Below are 25,122 nucleotides of genomic sequence, written 5' to 3' on the forward strand. Positions count from 1 at the left end.
CCTAGCTGTCCAACCAGTTTAATTCCTTGTAGGATTTAAGGAAAAACATTGTCTAGAGCAGAACATAATTTTTATCCCTATAGCCCATGCTTTCTGCAGTGCTTGCAAGAAATAGATTAAATAGGTTAAATCTTGTAGTGTGTCTGTGTACAGGTGTAAACAAAAATAGGACCATACAGATCATCTCCTCTTCTCTTTTCTTCCAGCCAAATTCAGTGGATTGGGCCAGCAGCAGAACTTGTGCTGAGTTACTGCAGCAGAACTATGTTGTGATGGATTAATTTAGTATCCTCTAAATGAGGTTGTTACGGACTATGAGAGTTTTAAATTAATGGAATATTTAAAAGTAATTTTAGAGTGTATGGCCACTTTCAGTTAACATTTTATTAGTTGTTGCTGTTGGTAATGTTATAGCTGTGCATGTTTTATCTTATTATAAGAAGCACGAGGCTGAGAATATGTTTATTCTTGGAAATACCTGTTAGACACTGATCAATAAGGAGCACTGCAATTGCCCACACAGGGAGGATGCACTGCACACTCTGTAGTGTAATGCTGCAGTCAAAGACATAACAAGGTCTGAAAGTTAGGAAAATGTAGACTGGAATTACAGTATAACTTTTGCAGCAGTGGCTATTAACCACTGGTCTGGATTGTCAAGGAATGGAAATGGAATTTTCACCACTGGAAGGTAGAAAAAAAGAAAAATAAGAAAACATTCAGCATTAAGCTTGTATTTTAATTTGGGTTGGCTTGTTTTAATTTGGGTATCAACTTTCTATGATACCTGGAAAAATTAGAAGTTTTGTATTTCAGTTTTCCCAATAGGAATTTCTTTTTTCAGGATGCATGACTTCATAGCAATTAGGATCTTTCTTTGGGGCAGGAGAAGATTCTTCTGCAAATGTGAACTGAAAATCATAAATGAAATATGTAAAATAATACAGGCAAAAAGGGTAGAAAGAATATTTGAGAGATAATTTAAAATACCAGATGAAGAGTAGGGGTTAGAGTGGTATCTAGTGTGGGGTGGGAGGGAAGGGTGGAGAGGTCCTGGCAATGAGTCTTCAAAGCAGACAGTGGGGAGGTTTCCCTTGGACCTCACATTAATTGTGCTTGGTCCGTTAACAGTTTGCTGTCTTCCTAGGACTTGTGTTGATTTTTTAAATTATCTGTTCTTCCTCACTTCTGCTTCCATATATATTGGTCACTGTGTATTTTTTGCTGCTTCATACTCATTTCTGACATGTTATATCCAAACTTTCTTTCTACTTCTTCTGCCTTCTCTGTCCTGTGCCTCCCCCCAGAATCTCTGCATTCTTGGCATTTTATTGTAGTATAAATGGAGAGGTGCTAACAGGAAAGCTTTTTCTTGAGAGCTGTTCCTGACCTGTTCCCTGGCCAAGCGTGATAAGAAGGGTTATTAAATAATAAAAAGCTTGGAGTCTGCTAAGGATTCAGTCTTTGTTAATTCATGGACCATATAATTGCAGAGCTGTGGATGTGGTTCAGTACCTCAGGATGTGTGTGACTGCTTATTAACTGCTTCTGTGGCCCGGAAGTCATCAGGAGTATTTCCCAAAGCCTTTATCCCAACTCTCTGACAGAAGCAGACTTTCTCTGTAGCCAATTTTAGCTGGGGAAGGGAATTACCTTCCTGTTTCCCAGAGAGAAGTTAGCTATGACTGTATGATTGTAAAGCTGTTTTGAAGCAAATTGTGCAGGCCATTTAAAAGGCTTGGGAAGATCAGAACTCTGTGTATGTTTTTTATTCACAATTTCATCAGCTCAGAGAAGTGGGGACTTCTGTTCCTGTCAGGACAAATGAGAGAAAACACAATGCAAATTAAGGATTTCTCCTTTTCTTCCACAGATGTTGTCAACTTGGACCTGAAGTCTACCCTCAGGGTTCTGTACAACCTTTTCACCAAGTACAAGAACGTTGAGTGATCCTGGAAGCTGCTGAGGTCTCTTCATCCTTCAACTTCCCCAGGCAGAAGTTACAATAAACACACCCTCTGCATGCTCCCATTGTGCCTTATGCTATGTACTTCATGCATTCTCCCTACAGCTGATGTGTTCTCTCTGTAGCTGTTTGTAAGACAATCCCACTAAAAATGATGCATGTGTATTCGCTTGGTCACTTGAAAATGTGTAGGTATTTCACACTTTTGCCAAATGGATCTGTTGTTTGCTATAACCCACAAATGTTCTTTTGAGAAAGGAAATATACCACTAACTACTTTAATAAGCAGGGAAAACATGAGACTTTCCTCATGGCTCAAGATTCTTTGCTTCTGCAGAAGACTTTCTTTTGCATACTACCTGGTTGCAACTGGCATTTGATGATTTTCCAGGCTTAGAGTGTTAACAATAGAAAATCACCTTTGGAATTTATTTAGAAGCTGAGCCTTTTCTATTAAATAAGAGTTTGTGTGTTCTGTTTGGTGGGTTGGCTGAGGGGAATTACAGGCACTGTCTGAAGCTAATGGCAAAAGCTTCAGTTTTTGTGTTCACCTCTTTCTAGTCAGTGTTACTTCCATTCAGTGTTTACACAGAGTAAGTCTTGCAATGGGATGACCAACTAATCTTTTAGTGTCTATTTTTTATTTAATCTCTTTTCTAGGAGAAAATTTGGTTGCTAGGGCCACTGTTACCTGTTAGGCAGCTTCAGTCAGGCTGGTCCAGAGCTGGTCACACAGGCACAGGCTGGATTAGTGCATTTTCCCCCGTCCTTCCTGAAACTAACAGAGGGAATGTGGTGGAACAGGAGCCATCTGAGTGGCTTTTTGAGGAGAGCTTTGTGGAGGAAATGGGATTGGTATTTCCAGAGTAAATGACATGTGGAGTATGCATTCAATATCATCCTTTTCCTTTGGGCACACAGAGGAGAGATTTGATTGCTGCTTTTATGTATCACAGCAGCAACTTTTGTTTTATGGGCATCCATTCCTTTGGCTAAAACACTAGGCAGAGTGCCCTGAGGGAGAGCAGGTGCAATTGCTCTGCTCCATGGGCTCAATTGAGTAAGTCGGCGTCTTCTTTCCTTAAATAACATTTTTTTTTACACCAAACATTATTTGCCTTTGAGCTCAGATTCAAGAGGAAACATGCTATTTGAATGGTATAATTTTACAATTGGGATTTTCTCCTTCCCTTCTCAAACAGTTTTTCATCTCAGAGGGAGAGAAATGAGCTTCTGCTTCTTTGCTTTGTATTTTTGGGTTCTGAGCTCTAGTATTTGGATTTCTTGGATCACCTCTCCTCACACCTCTAAAAAAAAAAAAAAGGTGGAAGGAAGTTGCCCCTTTTTTGCATGAAAAATTTAGATCTCCTCTGCTCTGCAAGGCTCTCTGGGGAATCTCTGCATGCCTGTGCTTTAGGATGGTGCTGACCTCTCACTGTTTATACTGAGCCTGGAATGAGGATGTGCAGTTCAGATGGGGCCACTAAACTCCACCACAGCACCAACAGAGGATACTTGCACCAGGAGAAGTGTTAAGGCCTGGTGGACAGCTCTCCTGGCAGGTGAGAGAAATTGGTCTAACTTTTGTGCTGAGAAATAAAGGTATCATGAGGCTGGAAGGTCACTGAGCTGAAAGGTCTCTCAAACTTTTGGTTTAATGCAGGGTTATTTGCAGGAAGCAAGTCTGTTAAAGAGTTGTTATTCCATCCTCCTTCCTTCAGGTGGTGTGGAGGTGCCAGCTCTGTTTATATTCTCTGAGTTGCTGGGAAAGACCTCCAGAGAGTGTAGTTTTTGAAATTGTAAGCAGTATTAATATCAAAAGCAAACAGAAGATTAAAAAAAAAAATGGGTGAGGGTGATTTGGCTTTAAAAAGGGGAATGGTTGTTTCTGAGCTGGGATCATAGAGCTGGCATCTTCAGGGCACATAAGCAGAGGTGAGCAGGTTATGATAGATTATAAAAGGATGTCTGTTTTGTTGAATTCTGTGTTTCGGGTCCCCTTGCTACAACCATGGGTCTCCTTTAGCATTCCTTCTTAATATCCCTGTCAGCCTGGACTGAGTCATAGCCCGTTCTGTGTGGTCTTGTTTGTTGGTAGATGTTGCACAGGGAAAATACTTTTTTCATTCCTTGGCTCCTGGCTGTCTGGCCAGCTCACTATTCTGTAGACACTGTATTTATTGTTAACCAGATTTGTGAGCAGGGCAGATTGAACTGAAGTGTGGCTTCATCCCAGTGAGCCCAGTTTCCAAGAGGAGCCATGTAGGTAAAGCTTCTCTGAACACCTGCTTTTGTCATGCCTTTCTGTGACACATGCACCATAATTCTTTGCCTCTCAGAAAGTTGAGTCAGTGTTACAGGTGTTATTCATGATACCTTTGTGTTACTGGGGTTTTATATATGGGTACCAGTCTGAATCCTTTTGAGTTCATCTGGAATGCTGAATGCTCTGCAGCATTTAAAAGCTCCCACATTTGTAAGTACTTAATGAATGTCTGTCTTTTCCAGTCCATACAACTTGACTTTTAGGTGCATTTACTTGACACACTCAGTTACAGTGAGATGTATTACCACTGAAAAAGCTCAGATAGTCCTCAGCTGCATTCTATTTTTCAAGATGAAAAATTGACAGTGGCAGATTTTTTTAAATCCGTTTAAACCGTATAGGATTTCTAACTCCTCTTCCCCAGACCCCAGTACTTTCAGTATTAATGTGTTTTTTAAGAGTCTTTTCTACTGTTTTTAACAGTGTTTACTCTGGACTTCTAACTACTAAAAACCAGCCTTGCAGATAAAATTCTGGACTTGTCATATGTTGGAGACGTCCATCTTAGTGATAAGTTGTGTACTGTAAGCAAGTTACAGTGCAACGCTATGTTTGCTAAAGTTCACAGCAGGAATGTTTATGCATGGTTTTTGACAGTTGTTCTATTTATTCAAATAAACAAATAATGATCACTATGTTTTCTACTTTTTTTTATTCTCAGTGGAAATATCTGTGGGAAGAACTTATGGATGGTGAGCTTCCCTTTGCTCTGGTGTGCAGAGAGTGTAGACTGGCTTTCCAATACAGCAGGGCCATGTGAAGGACCAGGAAAATGCATTATCAGAACTTGTTATTGCTGTTGAATCCTTGAATTGTTCTTCAGTGGCTATTTACATGTGCGGGCCAGGTGTTTGTGGTGGGGATGTGTGCATGAGATGTGCTTTGAGAACTTACAGAAACACCCACCCTGGGTCAGCCCCTTGGAGCTCATCCAGAGACTTCTTTGCCCTATTTTCTTGTGATGTCTCCTCAGATTCTGGTTGCAAAACAAAATGTCCTTGTTAGAGGCTCTCTTCTTGAGAATAAGACTCAACAGAATTTCAGGAGTGTTGAAAGGGATTGCTTATTACTCTAAAATCTAAGAGAAAGGGTAGGAAAATTCTAGGAACTATATAACCATGTTTTAACAGTCATCTGCAAAGCTACAAATACATTAAAAATGTATAAATAGCAAAAAATCTTTAGGCATCATAGGCATGAAATCAAATGCAACTCATACAGGATTGACTACTGCTGTTCTGCATAAGTCTGGATACTCCATGCACTGGTCACTACATCAGATTTTGTAGGAAAAGAGGTGTGTTAAAAAATGCAACTCACACCTAGAGGAAATGTCCAGGGAAAGTGGTTTCTTTAGGGTGCTATTCCCCTTTAATCACTAATGTGAAAGGGGAGGAAGAGCAGCAGCACTGCCTGCTGGAGATAACTCATATCTCACATCAGGGTTTTTGGCCCTGGTGTGGCTAACTTCCTCTCTAAGGATAAATAAATTAATTTTCTAGGTTTCTCCTTCTGCCAGGTAGGTAGAGTGGTGTTGTTCTGCTTTATAAAATACTTGAAGGAGCATGAAGAAAAGGTGTATTGGAACATGATCTTATCTGCTTTTGTCTCGTTTTTTATTATATACAAAGCACAAGTGCTCTGTGAATCACCCCAGAGGGAGAGCAGCACAGTCATGCTGGGCAGTGCCATCCAAGAACAATCATATCTTTTTAATGCTTTCTGGTGCTTCAGGAGTTGCAGGGCTGCATGTTTCCTGCACTTGTGTTCCTGTTTATTTCAGTCTCTGCAGCAGGGACCAGAACACATAATTAAGTTCCGGATGGGACCATGGTTTCGTTTTTAAGAGCCGAGCACTGCAGCACAACTTCCCCTTTGTGTGCTTTGTGCTGCCCTGCATGGGAGACCTCCAAGCCTGGGCTCAGCCCTCTTCCCGCGAAATTGCACCCTTACTGCTGGGACAAGGTCTTGTACGAGCTTCTGGAGAGGTACTGAAAGAGAGAATAGTAAGTCTGGAAAATGGGGCTCCTTTCGGCACTTTTTTTTCATAATTAGTGTTCTTAACTGGAAGATTTTCTGTGTCTGTGTGTATTGTTCCTACTAAGATAACATCTCTTCTGATGCTTCTGAGCAAAGATGGCTCCTGAGAAGTCTGGTACTATACAGGGAAATGAAAATAAGTTTTAAACTGGGTGCACAATGTGCATTCTTCCCCCCTCCCCCCTTATTTATTTTTAAATTCTGGTTTCCCAAAGGTGGAAATATTACTATTAACATTCCCTTTTTTTTTTTTCTCCTCCTCTGTGTGATCTACTTGTTCGATATAGGCAGAGTAAGGCTTTTATCTTTTCAAACAGGAAATGAAACAGGTGAAAGAGTTTGGTAGCATTGGAAAGTGCCTTGTGAATATTCTACAGCTGATTTGTAAGCCAGAGACCCCCATTAGTGTTTTGTGTCGTGCCTTGGGGACGTCTGGGAGCCAGACCCTGTGAAGGCTCATGGAGGAAAAGTGAGCTCTGACCCAGCTTGAGAATTAGCTGTTTATCTGCAGTTGTGTCGTTGCAAGTTTGTGCAATAACCTAGCTCCTGACCTAAGAACAATTCCCTTCTTGGCAGCCGCTGCAGGTGGTACACAAGAAATCAAATGCCCCTTGGGTTTAAAGGAAAGCCTGTATATCCATGGCATTCTCAGAGAATGAGCATTTCATTCAGGGAAAGCCATTTTCTTTGAATAATTAAGCATCTATTTTATTTAAAGATGCTATAATGAAATGTCTGTATAGTCAGTATTCAAGCAGTTGACTCTTACAATGTATTCCAATTATTGATAAAAAAACTTGTGCGGAAGGATGGGGGCTGGAAAACTAGGATGTCAGCCACAGCTCTGAGCAGCAAATTTAACTGATGGGAGGCAGGGGCTGGTTGCAGAAAATACGGAAATTAGTGTGTGAGAACCAACTCTTCTGACCTTTCCTGTTTTTCATTAAACAGCTCACCCAAGGAGGTGTCCCAACCCTGGCATGTTCCATTTTGTGTTGTTCCTGCAGTATGTTATTCTCTGAAAGGCTGTTGCCTGTGACCAAGCCTCACCAATATGCTGCACAACCACATGAAGGGCTGCTTGTGAATGCTAATTAAGAGTAATAAGCAGTGAGTCTATTAAATGCTGGAGAACTGCAGTTCTCTGCAGGCTCTGAAATGCCTATGGGAAATCAATACTGATAAATGTGAGCTGAAATACAATAAATGATGGGCTCTTAATGGTGTGTTGCTATATAGGAATAAGATCTTGGAGATCTAATAGATAATTCCCAATAAAAGGTCAGCAGTGAGGAAAAAAGCAAACAGGACTTAGGAGGAGAGGAGCAGAGACCACTGTGCACGCTGCAGTGCACCCTTCTAAATCTGGGCAGGACTGGTTCCTAGGACTTCCTAAAGGCTGCGATCATGCTGGAGGAAGCCCAGAAAAGAGCACTGAGGATGAGCAGTTGGTTTTCCAGGGAAGGGTAACTGTAGGCTGTCTTTGCTCAGTTTTGTAAAGAGATGGACACGGAGGCTTTGGGCTTGTAGGGCAGGAGTGACACGGAGCATTAACACAGTGGTGTGAAAAATCTGGATCAGTTACTCTTTGCCTGGTGCCTTCAGGGACAGCTGGTGAGTCAGAGCAAGAAACAGGAGATGGGGCTTCAGGTGATGTAGGGCCACACTGCACCTCCTCGCTGCTGAGGGCTGAGAGAAACAGACACATGTTCAAGGGGTGAGCAGGGAGTTCATGGGGAGTAAATGTGTTGACAGCTCCTAGTGACCAGGCCCCCAGCTTTGCTATAGGAAGACTGAACTGCAGACTGGTAGTGTTTTGGGGAAGTGTCTCTATATCCTTGCACTGCTTATAGATTTTGGGGTTTTGGTTTCTTACCCAGGGGAGTAATTTTAAGTCGACTGACACACAGGACTGAGGCCCTAGAGGGTATTATGCTACCTTATTTCAAATTCTGAATTTCAGGCCTTTCTTTACAGGTTTCCAAATTTTAGAGTGGCTTCTGATGTTCAGGTTCCTTGGTCAAAAAGAGCCCGGGGGTGTGGCAGGCAACACACACAACTTTGATAGTTGAAGGAAGTAAAAGATACACAAATGGAATATTGCAAAGCTGAGTAAGTTGTGGTTTACACAGACCATTTCTGTTATAAGCTGGACTTCCCCAAGGCTTCACAGCTGTCAGAAACCTAATTTAAAAATAAGTTGTCCTTCGGGTTGCTCTCTGTTAATTAACTTCTCTCAGTTAATTTCATCTGGGCAGTCTTATCTCACCCAGTTCAGTTGTTCCTCAGGCACTACATCACTCAATTTCTCCTAACTTTTTTTTTAATCAAGCACCTTTTTACAGATAGCATTTAGTTTTGCCACCACCATAATGAAATCAATTCTCTTGTGACCCTTTCTCCTAGTGCCTTGCTGGCAATTTTGTACCAATTTGTTTTACCAGATTGATGTGCAAAAGCATCCAATTGCTATTTTCTACTGATATTCTCTCAGCTTTGGCAAATCTTTGTTAAAACACATGTTCATAACATACTGACTGGAGTCTGTAAGAAATATGTGAAAGCCTTCAGAGCAGCACTGTGCTGTTTGGTGTATAAAGCTATCAAGCAGAGGAATGTCTCTTTGGAGATGTTCTGTACCACAGCATTTTCAGCAGGTGCCTTGCTCTGGGTGGTGGGAGCATCTCACTTCAGGCACCTGCAACACCAGACAGGGCTGGCTCTGGGACAGAATGGAGGGAACTCCATTCCTAAAACTAGGATTAGCCACTGATTTAAATGCTCTGGATTGTTTTTTAAAGCGTCATTCCCACTCATTTCACAGGAAGAGTTAGGAAACAGGGCTCTCAGTGTGGGCACCTTGGGTAGGGAGTGGAAGAACTCTCCTGCAGGAACCTCTGAAGCATCTCATTTTCTGTTAAAGAAAGCACAAAACCAGTCAGCATTCCCTCTCCCTCTCCTACAGTGGCCTGGCAGTACAAGTCTGGTCATGACATCTGCTCTGCTCTGACCTCCAAAGATTTTGGACTGTTGGGAAGGATGAGTTCTCTTACTCATGCTAGAACCATAGTCTGCTCTAAGTGTCTGGAGCCCTCATCCTCCTGTAATTTCTTTCACCTCTGCAGGCCACAGTACAGCTGCATATAGTTCTGATTTCTGGCACTTAAATAAGTGTGCATTTAGTTTATATGAAGAACCATTTTGCTTCTTGCATGTCTGGAAGGCTGGGCCCAGAGAGCAGTAGGGAATCAGTCAAATCCAGATGGTGACCAGTCCCAAGGAGTCCCAGGGCTCAGCACTGGGGCCAGTCCTGTTTAATGTCTTTATTGAGGATCTGGACAAGGGCATCGAGGGCACACCCAGTCAGCTCATGGACAGCACCCAGCTGGGTGGGAATGTGGATCTGCTGGAGGGCAGAAAGGCTCTGCAGAGGGACCCGGACAGGCTGGATCCATGGGCCCAGGCCAGTGGTCTGAGATTCCACAAGGCCAAGGGCCCCATCCTGCCTTGGGTCACACCAACCCCCTGCAGCTCCAGGCGGGGGCAGAGGGGCTGGAAAGCTGGGAAAGGCCCTGGGGGTGCTGGGGACAGCAGCTGGACAGGAGCCAGGTGTGCCCAGGGGGGCAGGAGGCCAATGGCACCTGGGCTGTGCTAGCCATGGTGTGGCAGCAGGGCCAGGGCAGTGACTGTCCCCTGGGCTGGCACTGCTGGGGCCACACCTCAGATCCCGGGGCACTTCTGGGAACCTCAGGACAAGAAAGGCATGGAGGGGCTGGAGCTTGTCCAGAAAAGGGAATGGAGCTGGGGAAGGGGCTGGAGCACCAGGAGGGGCTGAGGGAGCTGGGGGGGCTCAGCCTGGAGAAAAGGAGGCTCAGGGGGGCCCTTCTGGCTCTGCACAACTCCCTGACAGGAGAGGACAGCTGGGGGGGTCAGGCTCTGCTCCCAGGGAACAGGGACAGGATGAGAGGAAATGGCCTCAAGCAGTGCCAGGGGAGGGTCAGGTTGGATATGAGGGAAAATTTTTGCACTTAAAGGGCACTCAGGCATTGGAAGGGGCTGCCCAAGGAAGTGTTGGAGTCACCATCCCTGGAAAGATACAAAAACAATGCAGATGTGGCACTTGGGAGCATGGTTTAGTGGTGGGTGAACAGTTGGGACTCAGTGATCTCAGAAGTTTTTTCCAATCTAACTGATTCTATGACTCTATACTAGAATTTGTAAAAGAGGCTATTCAGATGCCAATGGCTGTCCTTGTCTCCCCACATCTGTATCAGCTGGTCCAGTAAAGGAAGCTGCTTATATTTAGTAACTTGTCTCAGTAATTTAACTACTGGGTTCTTGATTTAATACTCCTTAAGTACTGATAATTGTTATATTTTCTAGCACATATCTATGGGGTCGGCTGTCTGTCTCTGCCCCCACACACGCTCAGGATGGCTCTTGCACGCTGGGCTTCAAAAGATGAGTCTGGACGCTAGGTTTTTTCGGTCTTCAGAATTGTTTATTATTTGTTATCTATAAAGTCCTTTCTCTGCCCGAAGGATCTGACCAGCATGGCAGCCAAAGGCACACTCTGCCCACCCCCAAGGCAGTCGCATCTTTTATAACAAAAACTTCGTATATCATATTTACCTTTTGTCCCCAATACCTATCACCCTCATCACTAAGTACACCCTCACCCTAGACCAATCCCCAAATGCCAACACCACTGCAGAAGATGGAAGACAGGAAGAAGAAAGAAGAGCCTGGTGGCACGCCCTGATTCCTCCATCTTGTCTCTACAATCCCCCTGTACCAAAACCCCAAAATTTGTGATTCACCCTGTAATGATATCTTCCCTTCACCATTTACACCCGAGTGATTCTCACAGGTTCCATTTCCTCATACATCGGTGGCACATCCCTAGATGGATCAAAATCAAGCCACCAAGTGCTTTTAGCAACATTCCAAGACTCCCGAGCCCCCCAAGGGTTCTCTCGGTAGCTCTGGACATCAGGAGTGATGTGCTGAGCTCCCACACATATCCATGAATACCTAGGGACTGAAAGCTTGTTTTTCACTTCAGGTGAAACAGGATCTTACTTATCTAATACAGGGAAAATACAATTAGATGTGAATAAAACAAGTTTTAGTTTGGGTCTTCAGGTCTTTTTTTCCTACATTTTGATGATTAACTTAAAAAAAATGAAAATTGTTTTTTAACTTCTTTTTCTTTGCACACATTTAAATATAGTTTCAGATTTTTTTAAAAGCAGCTAGTGATAAAATAGTAACTAATAAAAAAACAAACCTTCAATTTGTTTGTTTTCTTAGCACTAATTCTGATCTTTCTGTCCCTTACTCATGTTCCCTTCCCCCCAATGTTTTTTACCAGTTTACCAGGAGTGATTAAAGACAATGGATCCAGACTTTTTAAATGCCTTTACACAGCCTTCTACACTTGATCAATTCCTAACTGAAGACATCATCGCTAAAGGTATGTACTTTATGAACCAGGACAGAAAAAAGGCCAAAGAACCACCTGAAGGGCCAAACAGAAAATGTATTATACATATGAATTCTATATTTTTCAGCAGTGATCCCATGGCTGTATCAGAAACGAGTAAGATGTTTGTGTGTAATTTGGCTGCTGACTCTTTGGGGGCAGATCATGAAGAAGGAAGACAAAGTCCAGCTGGTTCTTTAACTGAAATTTATGTTTCACACATGTAAATCTGACCAAGTGTGTTTTCCTCTTTCTAGAATTGTCCATCTAGATCTTACTCATTTGAAGTACACTGAAGCATAATTTCCAACAGCAGGCTTAGTAGTCTGCTATACCAGTTTCTTGCTCATAAGGAATTAGCTGAAATGAAAAATAAATATTTCTACATCGAGCAATTAGCCATTTTGGGAATATCAAACTGCTGGCAGATTTAGCTGCATGCATGCTTTAGTCATATCTGATAACTGTGATGGATCTTGTTTGCTTCCTTCCACAGGCGAGAAGAGGAAACTCATAAAACCGACCTCAAGCAACAACCCCAAACTGGAAGAATTGAAGCTGGTACCACTTCTTTTACTGCATTGTTTAACCCTCACCTCAAGTTCTGCTAAAGCAAACAAAGAACCCGGTTCTTTAACCTCTTTCAGCCCTGTAAATTGCCCAGTCCTCTGACCCCAGTCCCCTACTCTCTACAGATAGGAATGAGCTCTGCTTTTGGTATTTGGGGTCCACTCAAAGGAAGCCAAAATTTTGTTCAGGACAGCATCAGGATGGCTGGGGCCATACAGGATCAAGCTTCCAATGCAGTGAGCACTGCTGGGTGTGGAGTGCAAATACAAACCTGAGTGGCTGCTGATGTGACACCTCTCCTAACCTGGGCTGTGTGGGCAAGCCACACCAGAAGCACCCAGTTGCTCTTTCATTGTGATGGTAATGTAACAGCTACAAGAACCCAGGGTTTCTTGGGAATCTTGGGATCTCAAGCAGACCCATGTCAGCATTTTCTGTGACTAAAGAGAGATACGGTGCAGGTTTGCTGCACTGATCCCATGGTAACTCTTAGGAGTGCTCTACTGATTTGCAGCAGCCTTCACCAGCAGTTGGCTCAGATGTCAAGGTTAGCAGAGAGCAGAGGGGGATGGGATAAAGAGTATGCAAGTCACCAGGAATTCAGGATGAAAGCTTTCAGGCCCTTGTATGGTGCATTACCTTCTTGAGGTAACTGAAGGATGAGTCCTATTCCACAGGCAAGTACTTCATTTCCATCTAATTTTGAAAGTCTCCCTAGTGTGTTCAATCACTGTTTCAATTTCTCTAATGGCACAGTCCACATAATAAAACTTCCTGGAAGAAAAGTGGATGTGTCTTATGAGACCATCACTCCTTGCTTTATAGAGGTGCTGAAATGGTTATAAATATTATGAAAAGCAGCTTAAGATATGTGCTGTTGTTTGTATTTTGTAGCATTTATAAGCATGTAGGTAGGTGTGTTTCTATATAAGGTATTCATGCACATTTGATCAAAAACATATGATTTTGTGTCAGGTTTTCATGATGTTGTTATACCAAAGGGAAAGTCTGAAAAGTGGTGCTGCAAAATACAATTATGTTGTCTACAGAAAGACTGGATTTGTTACTTTGAGATTGCCAAAAATGAAGAGTTTTCCTCACTTATGAAAATTTCTGTGAGCTTCAGTGCCTAATCAATTTCCTGTCAGATATTCCTGAAATGATGTTCATCACTGTCTAATGTCTTTTCTCTGGGCGATGAGGAGATGGAAATTGTGTCCTGCGGGAGAAAAAGTCCTCTGGGTTTCCATCAGTGCCCCTTGATTGCCTTCCTAATCTAAAGATTTGATGGCTTCTCTAGAGAAACATTTGGGATAGAGACAGGGAGAGGGAGGAATCTTCAAGGGAAGAACAAGGGAAGCAAAGAAACTCACTGGGGAGAGAGACTCTCACCACATTTTCATTTTGAGGTGACTTTGGAGAACTGAGAAATGTCTCCCTGTAGTTGCTATAAATATCCAGCTGCATGTAAAATAGAAGATGGTTACATTCGGAAGCCAGCAGCAAACTTCTCAAAGTATTCCTTTTCTACTTTCCCTGTTTGCTTATTTGTAGACATGAGGCTCTGCTCTGCAGCTGAGTGGGGCCCCCACAACTGGGCAGAAAGCAGAACTGTGTGAGCTGCAGGCTGTGGAGGTGGCTGGGAGAGCAAAGGAGGGATGCCATAGGGTTGCTCAGCAGTGCTTTCTGTTTTTCTGACTTCCCTCTGGCTGGACTCTTGTGTTTGGGGTTCTGGTCTAACCTTCGCACATCCAAAGTGTCACCAAGCATCAGCTGAAAAGCACAGCTTTCTGCTCTTGTTACTTCTTAGCTGAGGATGCATTTTTCAGTTTGACAGCTTCACAGTTCAGGCTTTTTTATTTCTTGTGCAGTTTCAGGCTTCTCAGAGACTTTTCTTTTCAACCCCTTCTTACATTTTTGTTAATGCTGGCGAGCTTACAGGAATCTGGTACGAATTTTCTCCTCTGTTTACAGCAAGTGAGAAGGATATAATCCACTCCAGACACTCACTCATAACAATCACAGCAATAAAAGCAATACCTTTCCCTCTTACAAGAAGGATGTTCATGTTGGCAGCCAGCTGGGGCTACTGCTTTTCTGTTCTGCTTCACAAGGTCATATTCCCTTTCCCTCAACACATGTGAAAAAAAACACATGCGAATAAAACACATGCTTGAAGAAGCACTGCGGAACTTCTTTGTTCTTCCATCTAGGAGCACATATGGTTCCTCCTCTCCTTTTGTAGCCAGACCTGGCTTCCTGAGCAGCTTCCCCTTTGCGAAGGGAGGAAGGATATTGGAAGGCCAGTGGGAGGACTGCCACATAAGAACGTTCCAAGGAGATATTTGGGGATTGAGTGGTACAATATTACAGAAAGAAAAAGAAAACAAAACCAGGAGATGAGAGGGAGGAGTGCTAATAGTGTGGATGAGTACAAGAAACTACCCACAGAATGAGCCAAGCCTCTTTTCTTACAAACTTCTTCCTGGCAGTTGAATTTGTGTGAATTCTGTGATGTAGGATGAAGGCAAGAGATGGGAAATGTACTGTGCAGCCTTTTCCCTGGTGGAAGTGGGAAGAGAGTCTCTTTCCCAAGCTGTATAACATAATTCCTTGGAATATAAGTAGTGAGATGTCTGTCTCACTTGATAATTAGGAAAAACTAACCCTTTAGAAAACAACCAAAAAGCACAAAGAAAGTGGAGATTGAAAGCAAAGCAAGATCTGAGATAAGGGACTGAAGAGAGAGGTGAAACAGAATATAGCACCAAGTGCTGTGCTGTCTGAACAACAGGATTATAATTGCTTTGTTTTCCCCTGCAGTTCTTGACCGAGTGGATCAACAGAACTCTGAAAGAGGAACACATAGTAGTTAAAAGTCTGGAGGAAGATCTGTATGATGGGCTGGTACTTCATCATCTCCTGGGTGAGCTGCTCCTTTGAGTTTAGTTCTTGCAGACATCTCATGGAGGAACTTTCAAATCAGAGACATTTCATGGAGGAACTTTTTGGAGGGCAGCAGTGCTGGCTTCTGCTCGTCCATGTCATCAGCTGATTAGTAGGAAGGATATGATTCCGACTCCTTCTCAGCCGATGAACAGGACAAATGGGTTGTTGATGATGATTAGGATGAGCATTGTGATCAGGAAGAATAGTAAGTAGGTGATGAACTTTGTGATATATGGGTCTGAGGCTATGATACTCAGAAATTGCAGTAGAAGGGACTTGTCATCACTTCTCACTGCACTGAGGGCCAGCTGTGATAATCACAATTCTGAACAAATTCCCACTATTGTTTCACATGGTTATTTTACTTCAAAGAAATTCTTAATACCTGCTAGTTGAGGTAATGAAAAGGTTAACTATGAAGTGTGAAATTCAGCACTTCTGAAATGAAGGATGAGCACAAACCAGGCACATAAACCAGGAACACAAAGGTGGCTTGTGGTGCTACCAGAAACATTGGATGGAATCAGTACTGCAACATGTTTTCCTGCCTTAAAAAAAAAATAAAAATAAAAGCTCTGGGTCCAAAGAACTGTTCAGGTTCTGGAACTGGTGAAATCTAAGAGGCTTTTGGCACTATGTGGTGCTTGTATAAAGATGTGGCCTCCTGGAGCAGCCTGTTACCTATTTCTAGCTCTCCATCTCTCCTGTCCCTATTACATTTTTTTTCCTTTTCACTCTCCTTGGGGATGTCTTTTAAATCTATTTCCTTTCCACCAGGGCTGAGAGCAGCAGCATGAGCAGGACTGGTTAATATTTCATTCTTACTTGCCTCAGCAATGAACTCGGATTTCATCTATATATTAATTGATATCAACTTTGCACATTACCTTCAGGAAATATTCACTCCTTGGATTTCTGTAAAAGAAATTGAAAGAGCTGGGGCTGGGGGATGATGCTACAAGGAGTGACTTGAGTCCTCTCCCTTTCACAGAGCTTTGAAATGATACTGAGTATTTAAAACAAGACTTTGTGTGCTCTGCTGTCATTTTATGTTTCTAATTATTTTCTTTCTCCCTACAATGATGTTAAAATACATCCTTCTTCTTCCTATGGATCCCCTGTAAAAGAAAACTTAGGATCTCTCAAGCTGGATGTTGAGAAGATTGCATTAACAGAAAAAAAACAGCGAAAGAAACTCTCAGTGATTCTGGAAGTTTTGGCCAAGTGTTTGCAACTGGAAGAAAGTCAGCTGAAATGGAGTGTGGAATGTAGGTGCAGAAGTGAAATCAAAGAAAACTATCCATCACAGGCTTCTTGTGCTATAAGGCTGCTGTAAGGCAATGTGCTGCCAGAACAGTAATTAAACAACCTGTTTTCAATTACTAGTTGAATCAAAAGTGAGACAGAAATATCTGACCCGCCTGGGTCTGCCTCCTCTAAGGTGTGGCTTGTGGATCACTTAAGTGCCCTCAGCATCCCTGTATATCTCACTTTTAAGCTGTGCTATTGCTAAATTTTGATATTATACAAACTGCAGTCTGGTGTCCCACCGGTGTTATGGCCCTCCATGACTTTGGGGTTCTCCACACAGGGAGAATTCATGATGCTGGAGGGAAGTTCACATGTTTTGCACACTGAGCATTGTTTTCTTCATTTATAGCTATCTTGGCAAAGGACTTACTGAGCACATTGCATCTTCTGGTTGCAATAGCAAAGCACTTTGAACCCACCCTGGCTCTGCCTCCAAATGTTCAAGTGGAGACAATCACCATCGAGGTATTTGTAGTTTCAGTATCTGTTACTCTAATAGACCCTGGAGTCCTTTCACAAGGCTAACCTGCTTAGAATTAGAAGAAATGTGCGTGCAGCTGTGAAAGAGATGATCATATTTTCTGTGAACCACACCTTTCAATTTCTGAGTTTGTTGGATTAGATTGAGTATTCAGTTTGGATACTCTGTCTTTAAAAGGGGAAAAGCACTATGCTGTTTTTCTTCCTCAGCCAAACAATGGTCGAAACTGAAAACAGATGTTGATCGCTGTAGAGAAGAAATTCTGCTGTTACTGTCTCTAAATATTTTAAAATAGAAGATTGTATTCATAAATCATGAAGATTTTTAATGCTGAATATTTCTTTCTTTAGGTGATGGGAGTTTTTACTCCCCTTCGTTAGGAGAGTAAAATACATTTTGGTATTTTTCACTACAAGCAGATATCTACATGTTTTCTTCCTCTATTTTGTTTCTTAAAGTAAATTCTGAGACTGTAGATGACTATTTATTTATTATATTTTTATTTAATTTATTTATTTTATTATTATATTTTATTTATTTTATAACAAGTATTTAATTTACTTATTTACAATTTATAATTGCAAAAATTAGCAGCACCAGTGTATGTACACACAGAATATTTTTCACTGCATGAAAGTGAAGAGCAGCAAACACCAAGGATTTCCTCTGAAGGGGAAGTAAGAGGTTTCCTGTTCGAAGAGAGCAGAAGGAAGCAGAAATCTCTCGAAGTACCTGTACTAATTGTACTGGAGTTATTGAATAAATGCCCTTTGATAAACATTTAAGGCAGCAAACAGGTCATGAAAGCCTGTTTATGGAATATTTTTTGTGTGATAAATCCAACATTGTTTACTGTCCTTTCAACAGACCACTTCCAGAGGATTAAAGACATCCAATGCGGTGGAATATATCACAGAAAACAAGTAAGAGGGGATATATCTGTTTTTTACACTGTCAATCAGAAAAGAAATATTGTGGGTGTGTTCCCCCCACAATAAGTACAAAAAGTAGCTGGGATCATGATGATGAGAAAGGTGTAAGCCCAGGTATGTATATGCATGTGAGTTGTTTCTCTGATTTCTTCTCTTTTTTTTAATTCCCCTCTTTCCATTTGGCATTATAGTTCAATACCATTATTTTTTCTATATATAAAATAATATGCATGATTATTTCTTAAACTTAGCATTTGTTATTGCCATGGAATTTCATGGCAAATATAGTAATAAAATTTCAGTACTGTAAATTTACCTGTGCCAGACAAAACTGGAAATTTTTAAAAGCCACAAAGGTTTAAATCTACTTTAAATTTGCTGCTGCTTTGTTTATAAATAAATAGAAAGGAGGCAGTTCTTTTCTTATTTTCCTGTGAAAGAAATGTTTTAACTTGCTGAGTGCGTGAGGTACTGCCATTATTAAAGCAGTTTAGTCAGATACCATTTGTATATCAAAAAAAAATGCACATCATTCTAAGAACTAGAAACAGATTTTCCTACTACTGTTTTTTATATGCCAAAACATCTTCAAGCTCTAATATCATGAGCAGCTTATTGGAAGAGGATGTTGAGGATTGTGCTTGTAAAATAAATGTTCATAGGTGTGTGGGCCAGTTAAAATCTCATATGCTTCCAAGACCCTACACAGATACACAGTCTACTTTAAAATGTCTGTTGGAAAGTCACTCTGACATAAAGGTAATGCCACTTTGAACTTTATCTCCTGCTTTACAGGATAGCAGATAAGCAAAGCTTATGAATAAGATCAGCTCTACTGAATAATTTTTCTAATTCTTGCTTTTTATTGCACTTCCAGAGAGAATATAGAAGCGCAGTCAAGTAAGTGCTGGCATTGCCAAGGTCAGTGTTTCATTCTGTGCTTTTATACACCATGTCCTGATCCATTTTTACCCCATGATAAAATCAGTATGCTCCCACTAAAGTTAATGGAGATTCATGGATTTTTTCCTGGTGTTTTTCTCCAAATGTCTTCTGTTACTGCCTGTTCATATCAACAGGCAGTAAATGGGTGGTCACTTTGCTTGTGGGCTACAGGCAACAGATGGGAGGGGAGACAGGGCATGAAGGTGGGCTGATGACCCAAAAAAGAAACCTGGCTGGAGGCAAAATGCCAGCTTGGATTTGTGAATGGACCATGTTCACTGTTGGAACTATTTATAAAGGCTTTAGAACTGTGTTTCTCATTGCTACCGTTTTTTGTACTTTCCTTTCCACAGTTTGCAAATGAGATTTTGAAATCCACTGGTACAGGGTCATGGATGGCAGCTCAGCCAAACATCCCCAGAACTTTTACCCTTAGGGCTTTTGAGGACTGGGAAACACTTGTGGTGAAAAATGTCCCCTTGAGCAAAGCCTGCAGAAGGTCTGGGCACTGCTCTGGCTTCAGTGTGAGCTGCTCTTTCCAGCTGCAAATGAGCACACTGCACCCCTAGAGAACCAAGGCAACCATTTGAATTCTCTGCTGCGTCCTTTATTTTGGCATTTTCATCATTTGCAGAGGTGCAAGCGATATAATTTATTATCAATTTATCACTTATTCCACTGAACGTTCCAAAGTGTGGGCTGAAATAGTGAAAAAAACTCCAACTCTCAACCCCTGCCCCAAACAAACAAACAAACAAACAAAAAAAAAAAAAAAATTAGGAAAAAAAAAAAGGAAGAAAAAACCCCAAACCCATAATTAGGTGTTTCTTGTAGTGGGCTGATTATGCTGGGAAGAGAAATCTGCAACTCACTCTTCATGATGCTCTCTCTCTCGCGTGGCTCCAGAAGAGGGCTCTCTCTGATTTGTTTATGGATTCACATATTCACTGACATTGCTCCCGCAGCAACCCGTAGAACAGAGAAACCCGAGGAATCCCTTTCACAAAGGAGGTTTCTCTGTCACTGTCTTTTGGGAGGAATTTCCCTTAAGCAAAGCTGCCTCTGCTTTCCTGTGCTGTAGAATCTGGTTCTCCATTTAATTGAGCTGCCAGAGTGCCTCTCCTTGCTTTGGGTGTTTAAAATATTTTGCTCATGCTTGAACCAGAGCTGGGTTGCGTCTGGGTGAGGAGATGGATCCTGCTTTTGCTGCACCTGGGCAGAAAGGGGAGGTGAGGTTGGGACTTGGATCTCATTTTCTTAGAAGTTTTAGACTCCTACTTCTCTGGCACAGCTCTGCTGGCACCAGCTCCTCACCCACTTTAAACTGGGTGGCAGAACTGGCCATTTTTGAGGTCTCTGAGTTTTCAGAGGAAGGGCAGAGTCTCCGTATCTTGCTTGTGGTTTTTTGAAGGAAGGAGGATTGGTATTTTTCTGCAAATTTGGTGTAGCTGACATTTCTGTTTGAGGAGAGCAGTAAAACACACAGCTCTTCTGTTCCCTGCATTTTATCCCAGAAGTTCAGGGTAAAAAAAAAAAAAAAAAAAAACCCTAAGTGAAAAGAAATAAACCATAGTATTATGAAACTTAGCCAGTGCTCAGACTGGTGGCAGCACAAACTGAGAACCTCTGCAGGTGAAAATTACAAAGTGAATGAAGTAAATTGTTTTCTCTGATGTGGTCCGGCTGAAGGGAAGCCTGTCATCCTGTCCTCTGATAAATACAAAAGCAGCATCTTCCTCTGCCTCCCTGTTACTCTTTTCCTCCTTGGATTGTAAGTTGTGAATACCTTTCTCCTTCTGTAGCCACACTAAAGCTCTGATCTCTCAGCTATTAAAAATGAAACCAATTAATGTTGTTTTGATACAGAAGATTATGCCTTTGATGAATTACTTAGCTGTGCTCCAGATAAACTGGATGCTACAAAAAAGGTAATTTACTTTTTTAGAAGACATCGAAATCTGTTAAGATGAGCTTAAATACTAGAAAAGTTATTTTTTCCTTTCCCCCTTTCTTCCCTTTTTTTCTTTAGGCACTTTTGCAATTTGTTGACCAGCATGTTGGAAAATTAGGATTAAATGTGAAAGACATCAAATCTCAGGTAGTGTGCTCCAAGTTGCATGGTACCCATGTTTTGTCAGCTTTTTGTGTGTTTCCTCTCACCATTAGGAATTCTCCTTTTTATACAGTAAATTTGAAATTTGGCAACATAATGATTTCCAGGTTTAGGTTAAGATATCAAGCTTTGGTCTCTGAAGTTTCTGAGGCTAATAATTAATGCGAAAATACAGCCTTTGTATTGAATGCTGCCCTTTGTAATGCTACAGGGAGTAATTTTCAGAGTCTGCCCAGCTCCTGAGGGTGCTCTCTTTGTCAGGATGGAAATAAAGGTCTCCTGAACATTAACATGGAAATCAAGTTGATTGCTGTATTTAGTGATTGTTGATGTTGCATTTGCTTCATGGTATGGAGGCCTTATTTTCATCACATTTCAGTCTCATCCTCTGACTGTAGAGCTTCTTTAGAGTATGAAATTGCAAGAGAATTTGGGCTGAGCACCTTGGACTCTGGTGAACGGGGTGCTTTTCTGAATTTTTCCAGCGGGCAACTGTAAGAAAAGAAGGTTTTCAAGTGTTTTGTCATACATAACTAGGCACAATTTTCTATTATTTATAGTTATGCATTTGTGCTCTTCTGAAGTGTTTTCCTATCTGGAATAGTTTGTTTTAATAGCTGTCCTTTTACAAGGTTGTATTTTCAGAAATATGAATTTGGGAGCCTTACCTAACTAAATATGAAGTTCATTGTGGAAGGGGTTGAGGGAGCTGGGTCATTAGGCTATCTGTTTGCCTGAGTAACATTTAAATTCCTTTGTTGCTAGAATGGCACTTACTGGAATAGCTTACTAAAGCCAAATAATATTCAGGTAATTCTCATTTAGTTTTCAGATGGGGTTATCTTACTTCTCCTAATTGGACAACTAGAGGGTTACTTTCTGAATTTAAGGAATTTCTTCCTGACTCCAGCCAGCACCATGGAAATGGTAGGTTGTTCTGCAATTATTTAGATCTTGAGCCATAAAACGGTGTGTTCTGCCTCTTGCTTGCACTGCTGCTGCTGTGTGTGAAGTTCCATGCCCACAGTGTTTGCAGAAGAGGGGTTTGGGGTAGTGCCAACACAGGCACTCGGTGCTGTCAAAATATCTCAGAATAGGTCAGTGTCCTCCTCAAAATTAGCTTCTCATGGGAGGCAAACACCTGTTACTTGCACTTATTTGGCATTGGCCATGCTTCTGCAGCCTTCTGGTGAAATCCAGGGCTCTGTGTGCTGGGAAATGGGTGCGTTCTCTTCTACCAATCTGTCCTGCAAACAGGATTTGAAGAGGATGACACATCTTGCATAGCAGAACTGGATCCCTGTGAGTTCCTTTATGCTGCCCTAAAAATATACCTTAATCAAGACATGGCCAGAACATTTTGAAGGCCCCTACTGTGTCTGGGTAGCTCTTGACAGTTTACCTCCCCCAAGGGTGGGGGCTGTAACATACTCAGCCAGACCTGCTTGGCACCTTTTTCCACCTCCACCAGGCAGATTTCATCTGTGCTTTAAAAGTAAAAGCTGTCACCAGCCAGAAGGAAGTGTGTGCTGGGCTGCCTCCTCCACAGGTCTGGAATGCTGATATATTTTGAGATATTTGAGGTATTTTCAGATTGTCTCTGGTGTGGGTAGGCTTTTATTCATTTGGGTCTCTGAGTAGCTCTGAAAATCTTTAAACTGCAGCTATTTTCCCTGTTTTGTGCTCAAATCTCTGGAAGTGAAATGTGTCAGATCTTTTTTGCTTGAGAGCTGCCAGAGAAGAAAATCTCTCCTCTGGCATGGTTTGCATTATGGCTTCCCTATGCAGATGAAGCTTTCATCTTTTTCCCAGCCTTGGCACAATTAATGCCCCTGGGCAATATTTATTTGTAACGAAAATTCTCATAGGTCCTATATTAACAAATAAATATTCCCATGGAGCTTTTAATCAGAAAGTTTAAAAGCACAATTGTTTGACACCTATGTTCAAATGTGTCATGGTTTGAGCTTGGCGCAATGTCAGTGCTTCTATGAGAATACTTCTTTTCTTGGTATCTACTGTGAGATGTGATCAGAGACAGAGCAGAGTAGGCTCCAACTTAAGATTGAAAGAAAAAAAAACCTCTATTAACTTAAAACTACAAGGAAAAATACACAGAACACAGGATTAAAACTTTCCAAATTTCCTCCTCCTCCCCCCACCAAATTTCTTAATTCCATTACCACCCTTTAGATCACTCGCTCTCAGTCCATCACCACTCTTTAAATAATCAATTCTCAATTCTTTGAGAAGAGAGGAGTCTTTCTTGCACCCAGGAAACTTCATACTTCACCCAGGAAACAGTCGAAACTTCTCGTGTTTCCGTGTCACGTGTGGCACCGCCCAGAAAACATTTTGCCATCGTGACCTCTTCCTTCCATGTCCAGTGCTCTCACCACTGCACATGGACCTGAGCTGCTTCTAGGGTTTTTCTCTTTAAGGATGCTTTGTCCAGTTCCAAGAAAAAGAGCACAGTCCTTCTTCTTCTGGGACACCTGTCCCCTCCAAATTTCACCCCCTGAGGCTGAAAAGTCTCTTAAACAAAGATCATCTTCCTCTTCTTCTTCTTCAAAACCAAAAAGCACCACCACCACCCTCCTCACCCGTCGTCTCTGTTCACACACTTTCACATCACCACACTCTCCTGGCTCTGAGCCATTGCCTCCCCCTAGAATGCAGTCTCTGTGTCACAGGAACTCAAGGGTTCTGTAATGGTTATTCAAAGAAAGTCCAGCCAAAAGCCACTCTATCATCTCTTCCCACCTAGGATTCTTCTCAACTTCTCTCAATCTCATCAACTCCAGGAGGAATCAGCATTTGCAAGGTTTCTATCATCCCAAGAAGGGTTAAAAGCCCCAGGCTCTGCTGGGGTTCATGAACTCCCACGGCTGGCTGCCCTGCTGGACACCCCCCCGCCTTCTCCTTCACGCCAGCCACGCTATCACAGGCACAGGCTGCTCTCTCTCTCTCTCCCTCCGGGGTGGGGGAAAATGGGGGATGGCTGCCCACAGCCTTCGCAGTGCTCTTCCACCCTTTGGCCCAGGCCTGGCCTACCTCCCTCCGGCCGCATGGCTCCCCTTCCCCCTGCCCAGCTGGGAGCCGGGCAGGGGAAGGTCTGCTCTCTTCCAAGACCAGAACCCAAAGAGAGTTTCCCTTGGGAGTTCACAGTTTTTAACTCTCTGTGCTCTCAGAGGCGTATTCATACCCTCAGTAGACAAACCAAGTGCCAATATTAAAATCTGAACACCAATTAGCGTAACCACACCATCCCAAAAAACTTCATTTCCTCTCAAACTATGACAAAATGTTGTTGAAATTTTATTGCTGTCAGTTGGTAACTGTTTAAAGTATTAGGAAAAAATTGTGGGGTTTTTTGTTTGTTTGTTTTTTTAATCCAAGAAAAGGGAAAATATATTTTGAAGTGTCTAATCAGACATAATCAAAATATTTCCTTAGAGTTGTTTTTCTTCCCTTTCTCTTCCACTCAGTTTTCAAAATTGTTTGGTCTGTTCACATTGAGTTGGACAGAAATTTTTAACATTTTCATTAGCTTTATTCAGAGGAAGCCACTGAATATTTTTTTATTTAAAAATTCATAAATAACCATTTTCCTTTTGGTTCAGCCCTATTCTAGCCTCACAGATGTCTTTCTGGAAATGAGATAGCCCTGGTACAAGTCTGGTACAAATCAAAGCTCAGACTTCCTAGTTCTTACCCTGCCCGTCACTGGGATCAGAGAAGAATACAATGGGGTTGGGTACTGCCTCAGTACAATTATTTACATAGAATGTACTACATTTAAAAAAATGTAGTAATTTCATTTTAGCAAAGTTACTTCTAAGGACTGGACTTGCTGTTGAACAGCTTGCCAAAGTGGTATTTCCAATCTCTGATCCTCATTACAGAATGAAAAGTGAGATGACAACTAAAAATATCGATCAGCCATAGTTCAGCTGTCATTAATACGCAAAACATGTCTTTAAATTCCCCTGTGCTTTCTAACT

The 25,122-nt window shown here is 41.9% G+C and overlaps 2 protein-coding genes across 9 annotated transcripts in view; both read left to right on the forward strand.

Moving 5' to 3' along the window:
* PARVB (parvin beta) overlaps positions 1–4,927 on the forward strand; it is a 50,666-nt gene extending 45,739 nt beyond the window's left edge. For both annotated transcript variants that reach the window (XM_059846150.1, XM_059846151.1), the window contains exon 13: positions 1,874–4,927. In XM_059846150.1, coding sequence (XP_059702133.1) covers positions 1,874–1,950 — 77 coding nt within the window. In that variant the 3' untranslated portion in view covers positions 1,951–4,927. The remainder of the gene's footprint in view (positions 1–1,873) is intronic.
* Positions 4,928–6,102: 1,175 nt separating this feature from the next.
* Positions 6,103–25,122, forward strand: part of PARVG (parvin gamma) — a 34,626-nt gene continuing 15,606 nt past the window's right edge. Inside the window, exons 1-11 of one of the 7 annotated variants that reach the window (XM_059846156.1) lie at positions 6,114–6,298; positions 11,707–11,808; positions 12,314–12,378; positions 15,211–15,313; positions 16,464–16,604; positions 16,997–17,112; positions 17,996–18,051; positions 18,938–18,981; positions 20,872–20,933; positions 21,035–21,103; positions 21,944–22,045. In XM_059846156.1, the coding sequence (XP_059702139.1) occupies positions 11,730–11,808; positions 12,314–12,378; positions 15,211–15,313; positions 16,464–16,604; positions 16,997–17,112; positions 17,996–18,051; positions 18,938–18,981; positions 20,872–20,933; positions 21,035–21,103; positions 21,944–22,045 (837 nt within the window). In that variant the 5' untranslated portion in view covers positions 6,114–6,298; positions 11,707–11,729. Of the gene's footprint in view, positions 6,299–8,294; positions 8,445–11,706; positions 11,809–12,313; positions 12,379–15,210; positions 15,314–16,463; positions 16,605–16,996; positions 17,113–17,995; positions 18,052–18,937; positions 18,982–20,871; positions 20,934–21,034; positions 21,104–21,943; positions 22,046–25,122 lie in introns of those variants that run through there. The other 6 variants (XM_059846157.1, XM_059846158.1, XM_059846154.1 and 3 more) reach the window with 6 other exon arrangements.

Source organism: Haemorhous mexicanus, chromosome 5 (assembly GCF_027477595.1).
Source record: "Haemorhous mexicanus isolate bHaeMex1 chromosome 5, bHaeMex1.pri, whole genome shotgun sequence".
NCBI lineage: Eukaryota > Metazoa > Chordata > Aves > Passeriformes > Fringillidae > Haemorhous > Haemorhous mexicanus.